The sequence below is a fragment of the Salvelinus sp. IW2-2015 genome, linkage group LG4q.1:29 (genome assembly GCF_002910315.2).
Source record: "Salvelinus sp. IW2-2015 linkage group LG4q.1:29, ASM291031v2, whole genome shotgun sequence".
NCBI lineage: Eukaryota > Metazoa > Chordata > Actinopteri > Salmoniformes > Salmonidae > Salvelinus > Salvelinus sp. IW2-2015.
Window position 1 is genome coordinate 34,109,596 of NC_036842.1, and position 22,402 is coordinate 34,131,997.

At 44.6% G+C, this 22,402-nt stretch overlaps 2 protein-coding genes across 8 annotated transcripts in view; one reads left to right on the forward strand and one right to left on the reverse strand.

Annotated features, from left to right (window-relative positions):
* Positions 1-55: 55 nt before the first annotated feature.
* nup188 (nucleoporin 188) lies at positions 56-21,575 on the forward strand. Of its 2 annotated transcripts, XM_023984506.2 has the most exons (42): positions 56-145; positions 2,472-2,526; positions 2,642-2,715; positions 2,811-2,895; positions 5,426-5,506; positions 5,850-5,894; positions 6,014-6,106; positions 6,487-6,606; positions 8,062-8,273; positions 8,658-8,772; positions 8,971-9,171; positions 9,539-9,628; positions 9,794-9,859; positions 9,972-10,091; positions 10,184-10,310; positions 10,451-10,606; positions 10,807-10,933; positions 11,118-11,205; positions 11,897-11,973; positions 12,072-12,186; positions 12,502-12,622; positions 12,833-12,899; positions 13,155-13,280; positions 13,685-13,925; positions 14,246-14,452; positions 14,659-14,828; positions 15,186-15,323; positions 16,438-16,636; positions 16,871-16,948; positions 17,039-17,124; positions 17,281-17,426; positions 17,548-17,726; positions 18,155-18,355; positions 18,489-18,581; positions 18,838-18,990; positions 19,087-19,224; positions 19,377-19,451; positions 19,562-19,777; positions 19,967-20,098; positions 20,227-20,297; positions 20,378-20,507; positions 20,665-21,575. In XM_023984506.2, the coding sequence occupies exons 1-42, from the start codon at positions 120-122 to the stop codon at positions 20,830-20,832; spliced, it is 5,208 nt and encodes a 1,735-aa protein (XP_023840274.1). In that variant the 5' UTR covers positions 56-119; the 3' UTR covers positions 20,833-21,575. The 2 variants fall into 2 exon arrangements, with proteins under 2 accessions (XP_023840274.1, XP_023840275.1); XM_023984507.2 differs by lacking the exon at positions 19,967-20,098.
* The window catches only part of cdk5rap2 (CDK5 regulatory subunit associated protein 2), a 64,705-nt gene continuing 63,643 nt past the window's right edge, over positions 21,341-22,402 (reverse strand). For all 6 annotated transcript variants that reach the window (XM_023984501.1, XM_023984504.1, XM_023984500.1 and 3 more), the window contains one exon: positions 21,341-22,135. In XM_023984501.1, the coding sequence (XP_023840269.1) occupies positions 21,999-22,135 (137 nt within the window). In that variant the 3' untranslated portion in view covers positions 21,341-21,998. The remainder of the gene's footprint in view (positions 22,136-22,402) is intronic.

Consider the following 22,402-nt stretch of genomic DNA (forward strand, 5'->3'; position numbering starts at 1 on the left):
TGAATGGCAAATGTTTGGTATTTATATACATTTAAAAGCATAACTATAAAAACAACATCTACAGGTCACGTGATGGGGGTCCATGTCGCAGACAAGTTACGTCACGTTGCAGGGAGAAGATGGCGGACTCGGAGATGTATGTGAGGTAACTAAATGAAATACAATTTATGTATATTTTGACCATTATAGCTTTCAAATTCATGAGTAAAGTTTAAGATGTGCTTTAATTTAGAAATTGTACTTACATTTGTACAGCAATGTGAAAGCTTCCCTTGGAGGGAACTAGTTGCTAGTAGTAGCAAGCTGCTAGCTCGTTAACATGCTTGCTAACGTAACGTTAACGTTACTTGCTAACTACATTTGAATGGCATGATAGCGCGGTCTGTTACACAGTTCCAAACGCATGACGACAGCAGCATGCATCAACGAGACGTGAACTAGCAAGTTTAGTTAGCGTACAACTGGCATTTGTCTGGGAATAAACTTTCAGACATGTATTCGTAATAAAAACATTTACTTGATAATTTAGCTAACTAACTCAACATAACGTTGATGCTGATTTTGCGTATTAAACTGTCTGGTACAGCTAATTAGCTAGCTAGAGGGAGTTGACAGCTGGTTCACAATAACAAACATCATAGCACACTTGTTATTAGTTAGCTTTGTTCTAACTGTGGCCACTCACTGCACTTTTAATAGCTATGTCTAACTTAAACCATATTTGCCGTTATGCCACAACTCAGACTTCAAATCAAATCAAATTTTATTAGTCACATACACATGGTTAGCAGATGTTAATGCGAGTGTAGCGAAATGCTTGTGCTTCTAGTTCCGACAATGCAGTAATAACCAACAAGTAATCTAACCTAACAATTCCACAACTACTACCTTATACACACACACAAGTGTAAAGGGATGAAGAATATGTACATAAAGATATATGAATGAGTGGTGGTACAGAACGGCATGGCAAGATGCAGTAGATGGTATAGAGTACGGTAATATACATATGAGATGAGTACTGTAGGGTATGTAAACATAAAGTGGCATAGTTTAAAGTGGCTAGTGGTACATGTATTACATAAAGATGGCAAGATGCAGTAGATGATATAGAGTACAGTATATACATATGAGATGGGTAATGTAGGGTATGTAAACATTATATTAAGTGGCATTGTTTAAAGTGGCTAGTGGTACATTTTTACATAATTTCCATCAATTCCCATTTTTAAAGTGCTGGAGTTGAGTCAGTATGTTGGCAGCGGCCGCTAAATGTTAGTGGTGGCTGTTTAACAGTCTGATGGCCTTGAGATAGAAGCTGTTTTTCAGTCTCTCGGTCCCTGCTTTGATGCACCTGTACTGACCTCGCCTTCTGGATGATAGCGGGGTGAACAGGCAGTGGCTTGGGTGGTTGTTGTCCTTGATGATCTTTATGCCTTCCTGTGACATCGGGTGGTGTAGGTGTCCTGGAGGGCAGGTAGTTGTTGCCCCGGTGATGCGTTTGAGCAGACCTCACTACCCTCTGGAGAGCCTTAACGGTTGTGGGCGGAGCAGTTGCCGTACCAGGGCGGTGATACAGCCCGACAGGATGCTTCTCGATGTGCATCTGTAGAAGTTTTGTGAGTGCTTTTGGTGACAAGCCGAATTTCTTCAGCCTCCTGAGGTTGGACAAGGCGCGCTGCGCCTTCTTCACAACTGCTGTCTGTGGTGGGTGGACCAATTCAGTTTGTCCGTGATGTGTACACCGAGGAACTTAAAACTTTCCACCTTCTCCATACTGACCCGTCGATGTGGAGATAGGGGGGTGCTCCTCTGCTGTGTTTCCTGAGTCCAACAATCATCCTTTGTTTTGTTGACGACTTGAGTGTGAGGTATTTTCCTGCACCACACTCCGAGGGCCCTCACCTCCTCCCTGTAGGCCGTTCGTCGTTGTTGGTAATCAAGCCTACCACTGTAGTGTCATCCCGCAAACTTGATGATTGAGTTGCGAGGCGTGCATGGCCACGAGCAGTCGTGGGTGAACAGGGAGTACAGTGAGAGGGCTTGCAGAACGCACCCTTGTGGGGCCCCAGTGTTGAAGAGATCAGCGGTAAGTGAGCGAAGATGATTGTCCTACCCTCCCGACCACCTGCGGCGGCCCGTCAGGAAAGTCCAGGACCCAGTTGCACAGGGCGGGGTCGAGACCCAGGGTCTCGAGCTTGATGACGAGTTTGGAGGGTACTATGGTGTTAAATGCTGAGCTGTAATCGATGAACAGCATTCTCACATGGGTATTCCTCTTGTCCAGATGGGTTAGGGCAGTGTGCAGTGTGGTTGCGATTGCGTCGTCTGTGGACCTATTGGGTCGGTAAGCAAATTGGAGTGGGTCTAGGGTGTCCGGTAGGGTGGAGGTGAACTTGAACATTTAACTATGAGTTTAACCACCTGAAAAATACTATCTAGGGAGCTATGGAATTGTTTTGCTTTTGCAGGAGCAGCCGAGAGTTATGGACTATCTTACTGGGGAGATCTGCATTGAGGGAACCGGTATGTAGCCTTTTTATTTCCTCACCTATCATATATATTTTATATTTCAACAAAGTCTTACAATGTCTGCCACTGTGCTTTTTCTTCTTCAATATTACATCCATCCTGGATGAAGGCTCAAATAGAGGAAGAACTAGATCGGAATTGGGAACGATTACTTCAAGGGCTGTGTTACTACAAAACACCCAGGTATGCGGTGCAATCAAACTATTTAAATGTTCCAATACGAAATGCTTAAGCTTGTAGATAGACCAAATTATGTTTGACATTTTTCCGTGTTTTAGTTCATCAGCGGCGGAAAAACTGAAAGCGGACAAAGATGTGGCCCAACCATTGAAGGACGTTGGTCTGAGGATCAGTAAACTGCTGGTAAGGAATGCTTAAATGATCTGACGGGATAGTGAATGAAGTAAGATATACTGTATAGTGTAATGATGCATGGCAAAAGCAGGTATTATTTTGAATACTACAGTGGCTCGCGAAAGTATTCACCCCTTTGGCATTTTTCCTATTTTGTTGCCTTACACCCTGGAATTTAAATTCATTTTTGGGGGGGTTATATCATTTGATTTACACAACATGTCTACCACTTTGAAGATGCAAATTATTTAGTGAAACAAAACAAGAAATAAGACAAAAAAAAACAGAACTTGAGCATGCATAACTATTCACCCCCCCCCCAAAGTCAATACTTTGTAGAGCCACCTTTTACAGCTGCAAGTCTCTTGGGGTATGTCTCTATAAGCTTGGCACATCTAGCCACTGGGATTTTTGCCCATTCTTCAATGCAAAACTGCTCCAGTTCCCTCAAGTTGGATAGGTTCCGCTGGTGTACAGCAATCTTTAAGTCATACCACAGATTCTCAATTGGATTGAGGTCTGGACTTTGACTAGGCCATTCCAAGACATTTAAATGTTTCCCCTTAAACCATTGGAGTGTTGCTTCTGTCATATGCTTAGGGTCATTGTCCGCTGGCTGTAAGGTGAACCTCCGTCCAAGTCTCAAACTCTTGAAGACTGAAACAGGTTTCCCTCAAGAATCTACGTATTTAGCGCCATCCATCATTCCTTCAATTCTGACTAGTTTCCCAGTCCCTGATGAAAAACATACCCACAGCATGATTGCTGCCACCACCAATGCTTCACTGTGGGATGGTGTCTCAGAGTGATGAGGTGTTGGGTTTGTGCCAGACATAGATTTCCTTGATGGCCAAAAAGCTCAATTTTAGTCTCATCTGACCAGAGTACCTCTTTCCATATATTTGGGGAGTCTCCCACATGCCTTTTGGCGAACACCAACCATGTTTGCTTATTCTTTTCTGGCCACTCTTCCTTAAAAAGCCCAGCTCTGTGGAGTGTACGGTTAGTGGTCCTATGGACAGATACTCCAATCGCCGCTGTGGAGCTTTGCAGCTCCTTCAGGGTTATTTTTGGTCTCTTTGTTGCCTCTGATTAATGCCCTCCTTGCCTGATCTGAGTTTGTGGGCAGCCCTCTCTTGGCAGGTTTGTTGTGCCATATTCTTTCCATTTTTTAATAAAGATTTAATGGTGCTCCGTGGGGATCTTCAAATTTGATATTTTTATAACCCAACCTTCTTTAAGGTCATACCACAGATTCTCAATTGGATTGAGGTCTGGACTTTGACTAGGCCATCCAAGACATTTAAATGTTTCCCCTTAAACCATTGGAGTGTTGCTTTAGCAGTATGCTTAGGGTCATTGTCGTGCTGTAAGGTGAACCTCCGTCCCAGTCTCAAATCTCTTGAAGACTGAAACAGGTTTCCCTCAAGAATCTCACTGTATTTAGCGCCATCCATCATTCCTTCAATTCTGACTAGTTTCCCAGTCCCTGATGAAAACATACCCACAGCATGATGCTGCCAACCACCATGCTTCACTGTGGGGATGGTGTTCTCAGAGTGATGAGCGTGTTGGGTTTGTGCCAGACAATAGATTTTCCTTGATGGCCAAAAAGCTCAATTTAGTCTCATCTGACCAGGTACCTTCTTCCTATATTTGGGGAGTCTCCCACATGCCTTTTGGCGAACACCAACCATGTTTGCTTATTCTTTTTCTGGCCACTCTTCCTTAAAAGCCCAGCTCTGTGGAGTGTACGGCTTAGTGGTCCATGGACAAGATACTCCAATCGCCGCTGTGGAGCTTTGCAGCTCCTTCAGGGTATTTTTGGTCTCTTTGTTGCCTCTGATTAATGCCCTCCTTGCCTGATCCTGAGTTTGGTGGGCAGCCCTCTCTTGGCAGGTATGTTGTGCCATATTCTTTCCATTTTTTAATAAAGGATTTAATGGTGCTCCGTGGGATCTTCAAAGTTTGATATTTTTTTATAACCCAACCTTGATCTGTACTTCTCCACAACTTTGTCCCTGACCTGTTTGGAGAGCTCCTTTGTCTTCATAGTGGTGTTGCAGACTCTGGGGCCTTTCAGAACAGGTGTGTGTATATATACTGAGATCATGTGACACTTAGATTGCACACAGGTGGACTTTATTTAACTAATTATGTGTCTTCTGAAGGTAATTGGTTGCACCAGATCTTATTTAGGGGCTTCATAGCAAAGGGGGCGAATACATATGCACGCACCACTTGTAAGTTTTTAATCTTTTTTGAAACAATCATTTTTTTCACTTCACCAATTTGGACTATTTTGTCTATGTTCATTACATGAAATCCAAATTAAAAATCTACTTCAATTACAGGTTGTAATGCAACAAAATAGGAAAAACGCCACGGGGGGTGAATACTTTTGCAAGGCACTGTATATAGTGTAATGATGCATGGAGACACACCACCATTTAACTTGAATACGGTATATGAACAGGGTATGATTAAGTTGTAATTCCTTTCCTTTGTGGAATTTATTAACACGCTTCTTTTTTTTCAGGGTCTGGATCAACAGCAGAGTGTACAGATTTTACAATGTTACCTTCAAGAAGATTACAGAGGGACCCGTAACACACTGAAGGTAGTCTCTCTACTTCGCTCTCTCTCGCTCTGTGTGGTGATACTAGATTCAGAAAAAATATCAGATGACTGTGAAGGAATTCTATACTACTAAATATTGTCAGTCTAGACACATGTTTATTTTTTTTAACCATTATTTATCTAGGCAAGTCAGTTAAGAACAAATTCTTATTTTCAATGACGGCCTAGGAACTGCCTTGTTCAGGGGCAGAAAGACACATTTTTACCTTGTCAGCTCTGGGATTCAACCTTGCAACCTTTCGGTTACTAGTCCAATGCTCTAACCACTAGGCGACCTGCCGCCCCATGTACCTTGACTAGAGATATCTTATCTGCCCTCATAGGATGTTTTGCAGGATGAGAGACCGAGCCAAGCCCTACTTCTGAAGGTTAGTACAAGCTACCTAAGTTTGCTGGTATTCTATTTCACCAGCTCATAAAGCATAATCAGGTCAATTGATAGGCTTATACACTGATTCTTTGAGTGTGTGTGTGTGTGTGTGTTCAGATCGCTGACTATTACTACGAGGAGCGTGTGTGTCATCTGCGATGCGTCCTCCTCCTGCTGACGTACTTTCAGGATGAGAGACACCCTTACAGGGTAAGGAGCTCCCTTATGTCTGCTAGGACTTACACTGTGGTCCAATGTTACACTAGACCCATCTGTATGTATGGGGGGTGGGGTCAGGCTGGTAAGCTCATTTGCTGGTAAGCTCATTTGATGCTCATGCTAATACAGTACAGGCCAATGTTCCTGATTGGCTATTTGTAGTAGCTATGATCTATTACAGTATATCTAACACATTGTAACCTGTGTTTACATTTATTGATACCATTTATGGGAAACAACAGTGAAGCCTACAATGGTACAGGTTACAAATAGTACAGTTTAGACATGGAAGTGTGTAAACATAAAAATAAAAAAAAAGGTATGACAACTTTGAATCAATGGATTTTTTTGTTGTGTTGCTTTGGGTGCAGGTGGAGTACTCCAACTGTGTGAACAAGCTGGAGAAGGATCTGGTCAACAACTACCAGAAGCAGTTTGAGACCCTGTTCAAAGCTGAATCCCCGACATGGGAGACGCATGGCAACCTCATGGTTAGAACTACATTCTTTACTACCCTATTCCAAGTTACACATTGAGTTTAGGATCTGATTGACTCCTCAATGCTTGAAGTAAATATGGGTATCTCAAACTCTCCATAAGTTCTTATCCTAATGTTTTCAACATTATCTTCCACCTACAGTACCAGTCGAAAGTTTGGACACCTACTCATTCAAGGGTTTTTCTTTATTTTTACTATTTTCTACATTGTAGAATAATAGTGAAGATCATCAAAACTATGAAATAACATATGGAATCATGTAGTAACCAAAAAAGTGTTAAACAAATCAAAATATATTTGAGATTCTTCAAGGTAGCCACCCTTTGCCTTGATGACAGCTTTGCACACTCTTGGCATTCTCTCAACCAGCAGCACCTGGAATGCTTTTCCAACAGTCTTGAAGGAGTTTCTACATATGCTGAGCACTTGTTGGCTGCTTTTCCTTCCCTCTGTGGTTTAACTCATCTCAAACCATCTTAATTGGTTTGAGGTCGGGTGATTGTGGAGGCCAGGTCATCTGATGCAGCACTGCATCACTCTTTTTCTTGGTCAAATAGCCCTTACACAGCCTGGAGGTGTGTTTTGGGTCATTGTCCTGTTGAAAAACAAATGATAGTCCTACTAAGCACAAACCAGATGGGATGGTGTAAGTCGCTCTGGATAAGAGCGTCTGCTAAATGACTTAAATGTAAATGTAAAAATGGTGTATCGCTGCAGAATGCTGAGGTAGTCATGCTGGTTAAGTGTACCTTTTTGAATTCTAATTAAATAACCGACAGTGTCACCTCCAACGCACCATCACACCTTCTCCATGCTTCATGGTGGGACCCACACATGCACGTTCACCTACTCTGCATCTCACAAAGGCACGGCGGTTTGAACCAAAAATATCAAATTTGGACTCATCAGACCAAAGGACAGATTTACACCGGTCTAATGTCTATTGCTCGTGTTTCTTTGCCCAATCAAGTCTGTTCTTCTTATTGGTGTCCTTTAGTAGTGGTTTCTTTGCAGCAATTCAACCATGAAGGCCTGATTTACGCGGTCTCCTGAACAGTTGATGTTGAGATGGGACTGTTTACTTGAACTCTGTGAAGCATTTATTTGGGCTGCAATTTGAGGTGCAGTTAACTCTAATGAAGTTATCCTCTGCAGCAGAGGTAACTCTGGGTCTTCCTTTCCTGTGGCGGTCTTCATGAGCGCGAGTTTCATCATAGCCCTTGATGGTTTTTGCGACTGCACTTGAAGACATTTTCAAGTTCTTGCCTTTTCCGGGTTGACTGACTTTCATGTCAGTCAACCCGGAAAAAAGTAATGCCGGACTGTCGTTTCTCTTTGCTTATTTGAGCTGTTCTTGCCATAATATGGACTTGATATTTTACCCCTACCTTCTATAATCTTCTATTATGTGCATCTTTCTTAATCAATCATGTTTCTCTCTGGTTAGACGGAGAGGCAGGTGTCCCGCTGGTTCCTGCAGTGTCTGAGGGAGCAGTCCCTGCTGCTGGAGATCCTGTTCCTGTACTATGCCTACTTTGAGATGGGTCCCGGAGACCTGCTCAGCTTCACCAAGATGTTCAAGGAGCAGGGCTTCGGCCTTCGCCAGACCAACAGACACCTGGTAGACAAGAGCATGGACGCCCTGGTCGACCGCATCGGGTCAGTCACAGCACTAATACACTGGAGTGGATGGAAATATTCATGGCTAGCTACTTCTTGTTGGCCTAATATTGATCTGCGGTTAGGGACATGGCCTACAGTTTAGAAGATTGCAAGCTACATTTGTTTCCTTTAGCAATTCATTTGTAAACAGAATGGCAGAGCACTAGCGAATGCACTGTACTGGATGTAAATCTACATAGCCAGCTAGCTACTTCCTAATGGCATCTTTATTGGCCAGACATATTTAAGTAGGTTACATTTTCAGGATAATTGCTACATTTGTTGCTTTGGCTTGGGCAAGGGATTCAGCTTAATTAAAGAACAATAATCTTTTCTAAAGGTATTCCCTCTTGTTAATGTATCTCTCCTTCTGTCTTGCAGGTACTTCAGCTGTCTGATCCTGGTGGAAGGCATGGACATAGACTTCCTCCACAAGTGTGCCCTAGAGGAGCGCACGGAGCAGCACCAGTTCTCCAACACCCCTGCCATCAGCAAGGTAAACACTGAGCACCTTTACATGTACTGTTGGAATTGACATGTATACACTCCCGTTTTGTTATCAAGTCATCAGAATGAGCTAGTTCAGATTGAAATGTTCTGGAAGTAGTAGGTTTTTATGATCCGTTCGATGGGGGAATACATTGCAATTGATCAATAAGTGACACTCATTATTGTCAACTTTGTCACCCACCAGGAGATGGACCAGATGCTGCTGACGTTTGGTGACATCCCTCACCACGGGCCAGTGCTGCTGGCCTGGGTCCTGCTGAGACACACCCTGAGCCCAGATGAGTCCAGCCCCGTCATCAGACGTATCGGGAACACCTCCCTACAACTTGGGGTGTTTCAGTACCTCACTACGATGCTGCAGGGTCTGGGAGGCACTGGGAATAATGTAAGGACACACACATTATAATAAAAATACACACACACACAAAACGCTCACCTAGCACAGGACAGCACACACAAACACATATTTTACATACGCATACAGCACAACACACAACCTGCAAGAATTATTCACACAATGTTTCAGAAATATGCTGCTTTCATTTTTTTGTATTTATTGAACATTTATTTAACTAGGTAAGTCAGTTAAGAACAAATTCTTATTTACAATGACGGCCTAGGAACAGTTGGTTAACTGCCTTGTTCAGGGGCAGAACAACCAATTTTTACCTTGTCAGCTCGGGGATTCAATCCAGCAACCTTTCGGTCCAATGCTCTAACCACACCTGCCGTTATGTTTCCTCCTCCCACAGTGCACAGCCAGTACAGCCAGGATGTGTATCTATGGCCTCCTCTCCTTTGTCATTACCTCCTTTGAAGAGGAGACGCTGGGCAGCCAACAGGTACCAGGCCTTGCTATCTCACATTGAGGCTCAGCCAAGTAACGATAATGTTGAGTTATAGCACAGACTGATCAGTGATATCACAGAAATCTGCATAGTTTCACATTCCTAATGATGCTGATAAATAATATCACAGATTAATGATTGAATGGTCCCTCCCCATAGCATCTGATAAATGCAGCGTGTGAAGTTCTCTCTGCGCCCAGTCTGGCTGAGCTCTTCTGGGAAACGGTGAGGAGAAATTAATTAAACCAATTCTTCCTCATGAAGGATGTGAAATCACTCCAAGAATATGTCTTTAGCTAAATTTCCTAATATATGGCTTTTTGAATGCTTTTCCCAGAAGCCCACTATGGGGTTGGGAATGATCCTGGATAGCGCAATGGGAATGTTCCCACACAAGACTGGTCTGCTGTTGCAGCTCCTCACTGCGCTCCTGTCAGATAAGTCCACCGCAAAGAAGGTATTGATTACACACACCGTTCTGCTGGTCTGTGGTTAATGTGTTGATTAATGTGTCTGTGGTTACACTTGATTAATGTGTCTGTGTGTTAGGTGTACATTTTCCTGGACAAGATGTCGTTCTACACCGAGGTCTACAAAACGAAGCCCAATGACGTCATCTCTAGAGAAGACGAGACACTGTGGAGGAGACAAGCACCAAAACTCCTCTACCCTCTCGGTGGGTTTAGGCTGCTTGTTAGAAGAAACAGACTAATGGGTGCACATTAGTATTTTTGTGATGCTATAGTCTTTAAGTAATTGTCTTTCATTACATTTCTTCAAATATTTCTGATTGAGATCTCTCCCTCTGTCCGTCAGGCCTGGGCCAGACTAACCTGCGGATGCCTCAGGGTGTGCTGGGTCAGGTGGCTGTGGGGGAGCAGGGCTACGTGGTGCGCTGGGACTACTCCTACAGTGCCTGGATCCTGTTCACCTGTGAGATAGAGATGCTGCTCCACGTTGTCTCTACTGCAGGTAACTAGATAAATACAGGCACATTTATAGACCCACACACATACTTACACAGGTCAAGTCATACTGTATACCCAAATGCATCCTCAAACATACAGTACACACACACTCAAATAATTTCTCTATCAGCAGAGATCCTTCAATACAAGAGTTTTTGTTTCAGAGTATGTGAATATGTGTGTGTGATTCTCTCCCTGGTCCAGATGTGATCTTACACTGTGAGCGTGTGAAGCCCATCCTGGACCTGGTCCATAAGATGATCAGCACAGACTGGACTGTGTCTGACTGTCTGCTGCCCCTCACCTCACGCATCTACATGTTACTGCAGAGGTGAGATGCAACACACACACACACATCTCTTTATCACTCTGTCATGGACAGTAATCATATATTTCACATGGAATAATGATAAGCTTGTTTGGGCTCCCTTCAAAGTTGATTTGTAAGTATTTTGTATTTGTTGGTACTTTGTATTCGTGGATTATTTGAGAATATTGTGGTATCTTTGAGTTAGGTTGACATCAGTCATCAACCCTCCAGTGGATGTGATAGCGTCCTGTGCGAACTGCCTCATCGTCCTGGCTGCTAGGATGCCTGGCAAGGTGGGTTACAGATGGTCTGGTAGAGCAGTATTTCCCAAACGCGGTCCTGAGGCTACCCCTGGGTGCACGTTTTGGTTTTTGCATTAGAACGACACAGCTGAGTTTAAATAATCAAAGCTTGATGGTGAGTTGGTTATTTGAATCAGCTGTGTAGGGGGGCCCAGGACCGAGTTTGGGAAACCATGCTCTACGTGGCTCTGAGGGGCCTCATAGCCTTCAACAGACATAAAGGACCTGTGCAGTCAAAAACATGATATCCTGTGTGTTTTATATATATTTACACACTGAGGTTTGAATAATACTGTGAAAATGATAAGGCCTTGTTTATTGTAAGAGCTGTTTGAAAAGACAACCTGAAATGTCATCCTGTTTTGGTGGGATGGAGTTTTGGCCTGCCTGGTGACATCACCAGGTGGTACATTTGTTAATAGACCAATAGGACAGAGTTCCAAACCTCTCTGCCAACAACAGCTGTTTTCAGTTATCCCCTCCTAACCACTCCCAGATAATCCTAGCAAAATTATTGCTTGAGAAATTGCTCTTTGATAATAAACTATTTTTGATCATTTAATTGAAAACAATCACAGGTACTTAATTGTTAACAAGAAATTATTTGATATTGAGATAAAAATGGACCTTTACCATTCCTTAATGTGTGTGTATTGTTATGCCCCCTCTACTTTCTGAGTAGGTTTGGTCCAGCTTGCACCACACTGGTTTTCTGCCCTTCGCCTCCTCCCCTCTGACCAATATGGCACAGTCCATCAGGTAGGTTGTGTCACGCCATATCATATTCACAGGGAGGGAAGTCTTTGAGGGGTCTTGTTTCGTCATAGTTAATATTATGTATTTATATATATATTCAGTGCTGAGGGGATGAAGGCAGGTAACTACGGCAACCTGCTGGTCCTGATAGAGCAGCCCAGAGGGGAGTACGCTGTGACCATCGCCTTCCTGCGCCTCGTCACCACCCTGGTCAAGGTATCTCGCTCTCTCTATTCTATTAACAGTCTAGTAATGGCTCATCAACCCCCCCAAAAACAGCTTACATCTATCCCATCTCAATGTCTTTCTTTTACATGGGGCATTAATATAGCCGTTTCAAGTAAATCTGTTTTTAAAGGGGAAAAATAAAATAAGCATACAGACAAGACAAAAACAGACAATACATTATCATAACACTTCTCCACGCCTCAATCTCCACAAAGGTCTTGTGTTTAGGGGCTAGGAGTTTATTTGGCATTGAGTGGCTGACTATCAGTAGTTGTAATAACGGTGTTTCCCTCCTGCCTTCAGGGCCAGCTGGGCAGCACCCAGGACAAGGGCCTCATCCCCTGTGTACTGCTGGTGCTGAAGGAGATGCTACCCACTTACCACAAGTGGCGCTACAACACCCACGGAGTCAGAGAGCGGATCGGTGAGTACCTTCACAAGTCTATGGTGGTCAACTACATCAGTGATATCCCTTTTAGAATATGTGCAGTGTGTCTGTCTCAAATTGCACTCTGTTCCCGTTTTATAGTGCACTACTTTTGACCAGGGCCCACAGTTGAGGGTGGCCTTAGCCATATTGAAAGGGCTAGCTGTAAAACTACTGTCAGACTGAAAAACATTCTGAATCCTCTAGGTTGTCTGATCCTGGAGTTGGTCCATGCCATCCTGAACCTCAGTCCAGAGGGAGAGGCTAGTGGCAGGTAGGGCTGCTGTGCATATCAAAACAACATTCCTTATTCTACCTAAACAGACATTACATCACTAAGAAACAAAATGCTTCTCGTCCGTCTGAATTGCTTGTTATTGAATTTGGGACTGGGTAAAACGCACATCTGAATAGTGCGTTGCAGACTGACAGGACTCTGTAGACCCAGATGGAGCCTAACCCCATAGTATTACTATCAAACAGAAAAGGATTGGTGTCATATTTTAACCTTTCTCTATCTTTCCCCCAGCACGCCAACCCTCCAGTCTCTGTGTATCTACAGTCTGGCTAACACCGAGGCTGGCCAGGCGGTGGTTAATATCATGGGGGTGGGAGTGGACACCATAGACGTGGTCCTGGCTGCTCAGCCCAGCAGGTAACGTGTCACTCTACACCTTGGCATGTCTACAGCTGACCACTCTACTACACCAGTGGTCTTTGTATCATAGTGTCTCAGGAGGGGGAGCCCGGTTCAGAACATTGCATGTAGATAGAAAAGCAGTGGATATAGAGTTGCCACAGCTTTCCTTTGTTTAAGAGTGGGGCAGTCCCACTCAAGTATTTTTTTTTTGTTCATTGGAGAGGACAGAAGTACAGAGGAAAGATGGAGCGTTTTCTGAAATGCAGTGGGATGGATTGAAATCCATGCTGCAGCGGTAATATGTGCTTCGGAGGCAGCAGCTTAGACCGCTTGACCACCCTAAAAGTATGTTCTATTGTTTGTGAATTAGAAACTGATGATTTCCATGTTAATTTAAACTTTTCTGTGTCTCCCTCTAGTGGTGGCTCGGAGGGCCCAGGTCAGATCCTTATCCAGACGGTCAAGCTGGCCTTCTCCGTCACCAACAACGTGATCCGCCTCAAGCCACCGTCGAGCGCTGTTTCGCCCCTGGAGCAGGCGCTGACACAGCACGGTGGCCACGGCAGCAACCTAATCGCCGTGCTTGCCAAGTACATCTACCACAAACACGACCCGGCCCTACCGCGCCTCGCCATCCAGCTGCTCAAGAGGCTCGCCACGGTAACTCAACACACATTGCACATATGATGATCAGAGCAATCAACTAAGGTAGTGAAAACCCCAACGTAGTTCTAGCAGCATCATAAGTTACACTTGCCACATTCTCTGTTGGGTAGTGTTTGGAGGTTAGCGAGCAAAAACATGAATCAATCAAATGTATTGAGCCTTTTTTACATCACCAGTTGTTACAGGGCTTATAAGTAGAGGGCAAGAGAACGCAGTGAGACACTGTTGAAGTAGATGTAAACAGAAATGGGGACAAGACTACAGTACTAGTCTCAAGATATTGTGTAATATTTACGTAACCTTCTGGTTTCCAGGTGGCTCCCATGTCGGTGTACGCCTGCCTGGGCGGTGACGCGGCTGCCATCAGGGATGCCTTTCTGACGCGGCTACAGAGCAGAACGGAGGACATGAGGATCAAGGTGATGATCTTGGAGTTCCTCACCGTGGCCGTGGAGACCCAGCCAGGCCTCATCGAGCTCTTCCTCAACCTGAAGGTCAAGGACGGCGCAGAGGGGTCAAAGGTAAGAGCTGGGCGAAGCAGGCAGTCGAAGCGTAGGACAGGAACATGTTAGGACTTAGACTTGTGTGTTGATGTTTAAGATGTTTAATACGTATAGTTAACTTAAGTTTAATACGTATAGTTTTCTTTTTGTGAGTTTCTGAATCTTTATACCAGACTCAGTTCAGTAATTTAATGGACAAGTCTTCTTTTCTCTCTCCCTCCCAGGAGTTTCTGCTGGGTGAGTGGAGCTGTCTGCAGGTTGTGTTGGACCTGATTGACTCCAGGCAGCAGGGGAAGTATTGGTGTCCCCCCCTGCTGCACCGCGCTGCCCTGGCCTTCCTCCACGCCCTGTGGCAGGACCGACGGGATAGCGCAATCTCTGTCCTACGTACCAAGTGAGTGAGGTGACACTGCCTGGGCGCACAGACACAGCCAGAGATACACGCTTGAACATGCACATACACACACACCAACATGAGAGATTATGCCGTAACATTCTTTTTGTTGTGTGTTTCAAGTGATTTCATGTAACACCTCATGGCACAACGTCTCCCCCTTGTTACCTACTTTTGGTGTGCATGTATTGACATGTATGTGTAACTGATAGATGCACACACACTACGTGTTTTTGTATGCATGTAAATTATGTCTTATGTCTTTTACATTATCTGTCGGACCCCAGTAAGACTAATTGTCGCCATCGGTGTTGGCTGATGGGCATCCTAATAAATGTATGACGTTTCCTCCCACAGAGAGAGGTTTTGGGAAAACCTGACCACGCCTCTGTTTGGAACCCTTCCCGCCCCCTCAGACATCACTGAGCCTTGTGTTCTGGAGACCTGTGCCTTCGTCATGAAAATCATCGGCCTTGAGATCTACTATGTAGTCAGGTAACAAGGCTACATATTTCTAGAGCTACATACAGCAATCCAAGCCAGTATATTTGGTGGATTGAGTTGTTAGTGGTATCAATGGCTTTATTTACCGAACTGCATATGATATGTGTCAAGCTGTCTGCATTACGTATTATTCTGTGTGTAAATCCGGGTCACTCCATTTATTTGTTATGTATTCATTTGTGGATGTCCATCATCCATTTTGCATGACATGTTACGAATTACAATTACAATTCGTATGATATGTTACTAATTTGCTAAACTTACAATTTGTTGCTAATGTTGGCTAGGTGGCTAACATGAGCTAGCTGGATAATGTTAGCTAGGTTAGGGGTTAAGGTTTAAGGCTTTATTTTTATTTGACCTTTTATTTAACAAGGCAAGTCAGTTAAGAACAAATTCTTATTTACAATGACGGCCTACACCGGTCAAACCCTAACCCGGACGACGCTGTGCCAATTGTGCGCCGCCCTATGGGACTCCCAATCACGGCCGGTTGAGATACAGCCAGGATTAGAACCAGGGTGTCTGTAGTGACGCCTCTAGCACTGAGATGCAGTGCCTTAGACCACTGCGCCACTCGGGAGCCAACAGTAGAATATATTGGGGTAAGGTTTGGCGTTAGGTTAAAAGGTTAGGGTTAGCCAACATGCTAAGTAGTTGCAAAGTAGCTAAAAAGTATTTGAAAAGTTGTTAATTAGCTAAAATGCTGAAGTTGTCCTTGATGTGATTCGGGGACACAACCTTTGGGTTGCTAGACATTCGCGTTATTCGCCCACCCCGACCAACCACCCTCCTTTCATATGTAACCATAACAAACGTAACATATCATACTAATTTGAGTGTCCCAGATTTCCATTTTATTATGTTATGTCTAGTCTGAGACCAGGCTGGTGTGAATTGATGGTGTGAAATGCTAAACAAATTCCTGTGACAATAAACGAATAAAATATACATTGAGATATTAATTAAATTAGGCTAAATGAGATTGACTTGAATTTTTTTAAATGTAATGGATAGATCAGACACGATTCGCTATTCTACCTGACAGACATTCATCTGTTCCACACAGTATACTTCTATCTGAATGGCCCTCTCTTTTCCCCAGTGGCTCTCTGGAGCGCTCTCTGAAGGATGCACTGCAGAAGTTCTCCAGCGGGCGGCGCTACGAGTACTGGTCCCAGTATGTTAAGTCCCTGGTGGTCCACGTGGCAGAGACGGAGGAGGAGGAGGGCGTGCACTCTTTCTCTGAGACCCAGATGGTCATCTCAGCCTGGCGGATGCTGCTCATCCTCTCCACCAGTCATGTATGTCACACACCACTCCACTCGTCACTGTGGCGTTTAAAAACATTCACTAGAATTCTGTCAAACATGGCAGAGGAAGTCGTCCTATGAATTCCATGATGAATACATGCATAAGCGATAAACAATACCCCATAAATATATGGGAGGTAAAAAAAAAAGATACTATGCTGATCAGTGTGACTGGCTGCAGTGTGACTGGTTGGTTGATTCATTGATGTGTTCTGATGTTTACAGTCGGATGTGATGCAGTTAAAGGAGGACTCTGCCAGACTTAAGCTCTTCATGGACGTGCTGGATGGGACCAAAGCTGCTGTGAGTTAGTCACCATGACAACTGCTCATCTCTTTCATCTGTCCTCTTCTCACTCACTAGCTATCACCTCCCCCTTCTCTCTTTCTCTAGTTGCTGGTGCCCATGTCTGTGCCCTGTCTACGTCTGGGATCCATGATGGCTACTCTTCTGCTGATCCTACTTAAACAGTGGAGAAGGTTTGTGTGTGCCCACATGTTGAAATATCAGGATAATGAAAATGATCTCAAAGCTGTTATAATTCCGTGAGATAGTACATTGGTTGTTAATAATCAAACTCTTTCTGCACATCTTAGCACTAACACCTTTGTTGTCTGTCCTGCTTACCCATGCAGTGTGGTTGCCACGGCCCCTGACGTACTGGCCCCCCTCTCTCTGATCCTGGAGAGTGTCCTGCAGGCCGACCAGCAGCTGATGGAGAGTACAAAGGCCAAGGTGTTCTCTGCCCTCATCTCTGCACTGCAGATACAGGGACTCAACGGTGAGGGGGACTAATCGCTGTGTGTGCAACTCAATATTAGGAAGGTGTTCTTAATGTTTTGTACACTCATTGTACATGACTTGTCGAGTACTCTAGCAGTATTGCTCATTACATTGATCAGGTGGGGAGATCTCCCAACTGCCCCAGCTGCTGCTGTGTGTGTGTGAGACGGTGCAGGACGAGGCGCTGGCACTGATTGACAGCACTCGTCACGCGGCTCATGTGAGGGACGTCCCGGATGACAAAGACAGCATGGAGACTGACGCCGTCCGCAGCATCCAGAAGGACCAGAGAGACGGGGTGAGTCGCACAGCGCCGGCAATTTAGAATGAGATTAACTTTTTATTATTCACGTAATGTGGACATTTCTCTTCAGCTTAACCGCATAAAAACACACCTTAAGCAACACTAGAATAATTGTACTCTTCTAAACGCACACAGTGCATAACTGTTGCTCCAAGTGTTTTGAAAAAGGGCACATCCAACCAAATAGTAAGCTGCAATGAATTACCTCTGCACGTGCTGAATAAATTCTAATCTTTGATCTCGGTCAGGGCAGCTCAGCATGTCTGTGGTGGATCATCTCTAGCTTTGGTTTATGTGAAGCAAGAGTGGAATCAGAAGTTTTGATTTAAAGAGATTTGCATGATTTCTTGGTAATTCAATGAGTGATGAGGCAATTCATATTCACACCCCTCTTTCTCTCTCCCTCTTCATCTCTGTCTCAGGTGTGTGTGCTGGCCTTACACCTGGCCAAGGAGCTGTGTCGTGCCGACGAGGACGGGGAACACTGGGTTCTAGTGATGAGGAAGATTCCTGCTCTCCACTCTATTCTCAGCGCTCTAGAACTCAGCCTGCGCTCCAAACAGAACCTCTACTTCACCGAGGCTGCCCTGCACCTGCTGCTCACGCTAGCCCGCACACCACAGGTACTCACACTACTACATTGCCATATAAATGACTAAGACAGATATATTAGACACGATTTCTAATGCAAAAATAACTAAATGCTTTATCAACCACATTAGTAATAAAGGATATTTCATCCCTCCTGTCTTCCAGGGTGCAGCAGCAGTAGCCGGGGCCGGCGTCATCCAGAGTATCTGTCTCCCTCTGCTCAGTGTCTACGAAGTGCCCTCTAATGGAGCCTCACAGGTAACACACAAGCACAACATTGTATGTCCCAAAGGGCACCCTATTCCCTGTATAGTACACTACGTTTGACCAGGGCTTATATGTCTGGTCAAAAGTAGGGCACCACGTAGGGAATAGGGTGCCATTTGGAACGCATACTAAACCGATCATTAATTGGCACGGCATTGAAGAATTGTTGTAGTGTTATTTTAATGTTAGGCGCTCGTGTTCTCTCTGTGGTATTATAACATTAGTTTCTCTTCATCTCCCTGGTCAGGGTTTCTCCCGTAAGTCCCAGGATGCTCCCTGCTGGCCGGGGGTGTACCGCCTCTCTATGTCCCTCATGGAGATCTTGCTCAAGACGCTGCGCTACAACTTCATCAACGAGGCCCTCGACTTTGTCGGAGTGCACCAGGAACGCATACTGCAGGTGTGTGTTACTGTCTGTGAACTGTCATCTGTGTGTACACCATCTCTCTTCTTTTCTGTATATGGAACCTAAAGTCTCTTTCTCTGTTTCTGTCAGTGCCTGAATGCGGTGCGGACGGTCCAGAGTCTGGTGTGTCTGGATGAGGCTGACCACACAGTGGGCTTCCTGCTGCAGCTGTCCAGCTTCTGTAAGGAGTGGCAGTTCCATCTGCCCCATCTGCTCCGAGATGTACAGGTCAGTCAGCACTGAGCATCATCAAATGTACACTTAACTCTAATAATGAATGAAATGCCCTGTTTATTGTGATTGTTTTATTTTCCCCCAAAGTATATATTTTTAGCTTACAACAATGACAACTCAGGTTTTTACTTTTTGTCTACCTGCAGATCAATCTGTGTTACCTGTGTCAGACGTGCACCTACCTCCTCCACAGCAGGAACATGCTTCATCACTACCTCCAGGTCAGACAGACATTACCATGTTGTTACTGGGGTTATACCAGGTTGAATTAATGTCTAGAGAACTCATTATTTCCATTTATTTCACCGGACGTCTTGTCATTGTCCCCCAGGCTAAGAATGGGGAGGCGCTGCCCTCCGGCCCCCGTGCCCAGAGAGATCCTCAGACGCCCTCCAAAGCTGCAGCCGAAGGAGGGGGCGGGGAGAGGGAGGAGGCGGAGCAGAAGGCCCTGCTGGCGGTGCAGTGCAGCCTGCTGAAGATCCTCAGTAAAACTCTGGCCACGCTGCAGCACTTCACCCCCGACTGCTGCCAGATAATACTGGACCAGGTGAGAATAACACACTGTCTCTAAAAACTATCTGCACTGTTTGAACTGTGACTCCATTAGCGCAATCTTCTAACAACTTACCAAACACTCACATCCTGCATCATCAGCCTCTACATAGTTTTCATACACATAAAGAATGTGGTTGAAATGTGTTAGCATATGTTCACTGACTGAGATTGTGTGTGACAGTGTATGGACCTGGCTGAGTACAGGACCTTGTTTGTGCTGAGCTTCACCACCTCGGCCTTTGACGCTGATGTGGCGCCCTCTTTTGGAACCCTGCTGGCAACCATCAACGTGGCCCTAAGCATGCTGGGAGAGGTTGTCCTCCCAATAATTTCAAATCCATTCAGTTCGATCTAAGACGACATTGAAATGATTTTATTTCTTGCATATGAGGAAATATAAATTGTACTGTACATTTGACTTTGTGTTCTGTCCATATTTAGGTAGAGAAGAAGGAGCCAGCCTCTCTGAGTGTGGCCTCCCTGGCCTCGTCAGAGGAAACCCAAGCCCTCAAGTAAGGAGACATAGAGAAAGTTGTTCTCACTGGTGGTAATATTGGTCATTTCTAACTGGTATGTGTGACTGTCCTTCCAGGTCTCTGCTGATGTTCACCATGGAGAACTGTTTCTACGTGCTCATCTCACAGGCCGTCCGCTGTCTGAAGGACCCCACCATCGCCCCCAGAGACAAACAGAGACTCAAACAGGAGCTTGGCTCTGAACTGGTGAGTCATTCTCCTCATTCAGACTAGTTCTTTGTCCTATTTTGCCGTTCCACTCTAGTCTCATCAGCTCAGTGTCTTGTTTCTAATAGCCTGCAATTCATTTTTTATTTTTTAAATGCTCTTTTAATATATTATGTGATGCCTGTCTCCCCTCCAGAGCACCCTCCTCTCCAGCCTGTCCCGTCACTTCCGCCGTGGCGCCCCCTCGTCCCCGGCCAGCAGCCTGCTGCCATCTCCCCAGACCCCAGGCGCCAAGGCCAGCCACGAGGGTCAGGAGCCTTTCATCCAGCTGGTGCAGGCCTTTGTACGCCACATACAGAGGTAGACCCAGGAGGTGTTCCTGTTAAGAAATTATGGGCCTGAAAAACTCTTGGCACACATGGCTATCGTATTCTGCTCACACGGCACCGTAACCATTCTCTTCTGAATTATACTTTTCACGGTGCAACAGTGTCGGTTCATTCTTTTCAGTTGAAGTGATATTTGTCAAGCCAGTCACCTTTAGAATCTGCTGTGCCAGATTCTAACAAATCGGGCTCTGGGTGTTCAGAAAATGCTCCCATACACATTGGTCATATCTCAAATTTGTCATGCTTATAGCCTACCATACCTCAGTGGGAATGTCAAAAGAGGACACAGCTGCTTACAAGGGCTAGCTAAAAAAAAGTCAATTTTGAGATACTGTAGACATTTACCTCTAAGGGAATCAGTAGTAACACATCTTGGTGCTATTGAACATCAGTCTTGTTGACAGTGTCCAGTCTTTCCACCGGCCTAGTTTTATAGGCCATTTGACAATAGACCTTTCTGTATTGAAAAATCAACCCCGTATGTCAAATTGTGAAGCCACATTTAATCAATTTATACATTTGTAATGAGCTGCCTAGTTACTTTCTGCTGTTTTCTATATCATTTTGACTTTTATAACGCTTGGACAGAGGGATGTTTTCTCCTTTTAAAAATGTTATTTGCATCTGCTTGGATTTTCTGACTTCTGATCATTTGTGCATCAAGTACTGCTACATTAAAACAGGTTTGCTAATAAAATACCTTTTAGGTAGAACATGACATTTTGATTGTGTCTTCATGTTTTGAGGACATTACATTGAGATTTGTACATTAAACTCTGAAGCCCAGGACAATATACAAACAAGAACCCACAATTGACAGGTCAAGGGAAAGACTTTTCAAAATACATCCATTGTATAAAAAGGATATTACACAATCTTAAGAAATTAAGGGGGAGGAGACATTAACTTTTGTACCGAACATAGGTCTCAAGATAGTACTGTATTTGCACAGCTCAGGGTAAGGTTACTCAACAAGCAGACAGTATTAGAGCAGGGGCCTGAAGGCAGTGTGTCCCATCTCAATAGTGAGGTGTAAAGTGGCTACTTCTCCCTCTTCCTTAATTTGAACAGATTAGGGGGAAACCAGTATAACACATCAGTGCAGACAAAGGTACCGTAGACTATTATTGGACCGGCAGCTCTAGTAGCTGCAGTGGGATGAGGCGTCACTGTTCATCTCCTCTGGGGATTCAGTGTATCTGCCGGCAGGGCTGAGGACGCTCACTCCCTTGGAGGATCCTGAAGGACCGATGGTCACTGACCATTGACCGGGACCTCCTGTAGAGGCAAGGATACGTCAGTTAACCAACCATACACATACATTGGCAACGTCCTAACAATAGCTGATCAATGTGTCTCTTGATTATGATCCATGCTGATAGCTTTCAAATTGAGGTCTGAAAATCCAGTGAAATACCCCTATAATTCCACTGATCAACATTTCCCCATGTAAATACATTTGTGGTAAATCTTAGACAACAGAACATGCAATATATGAATCCAAAAGACCAACCGAGTCAGCATGGGCCTGTGAGAATGACCAGC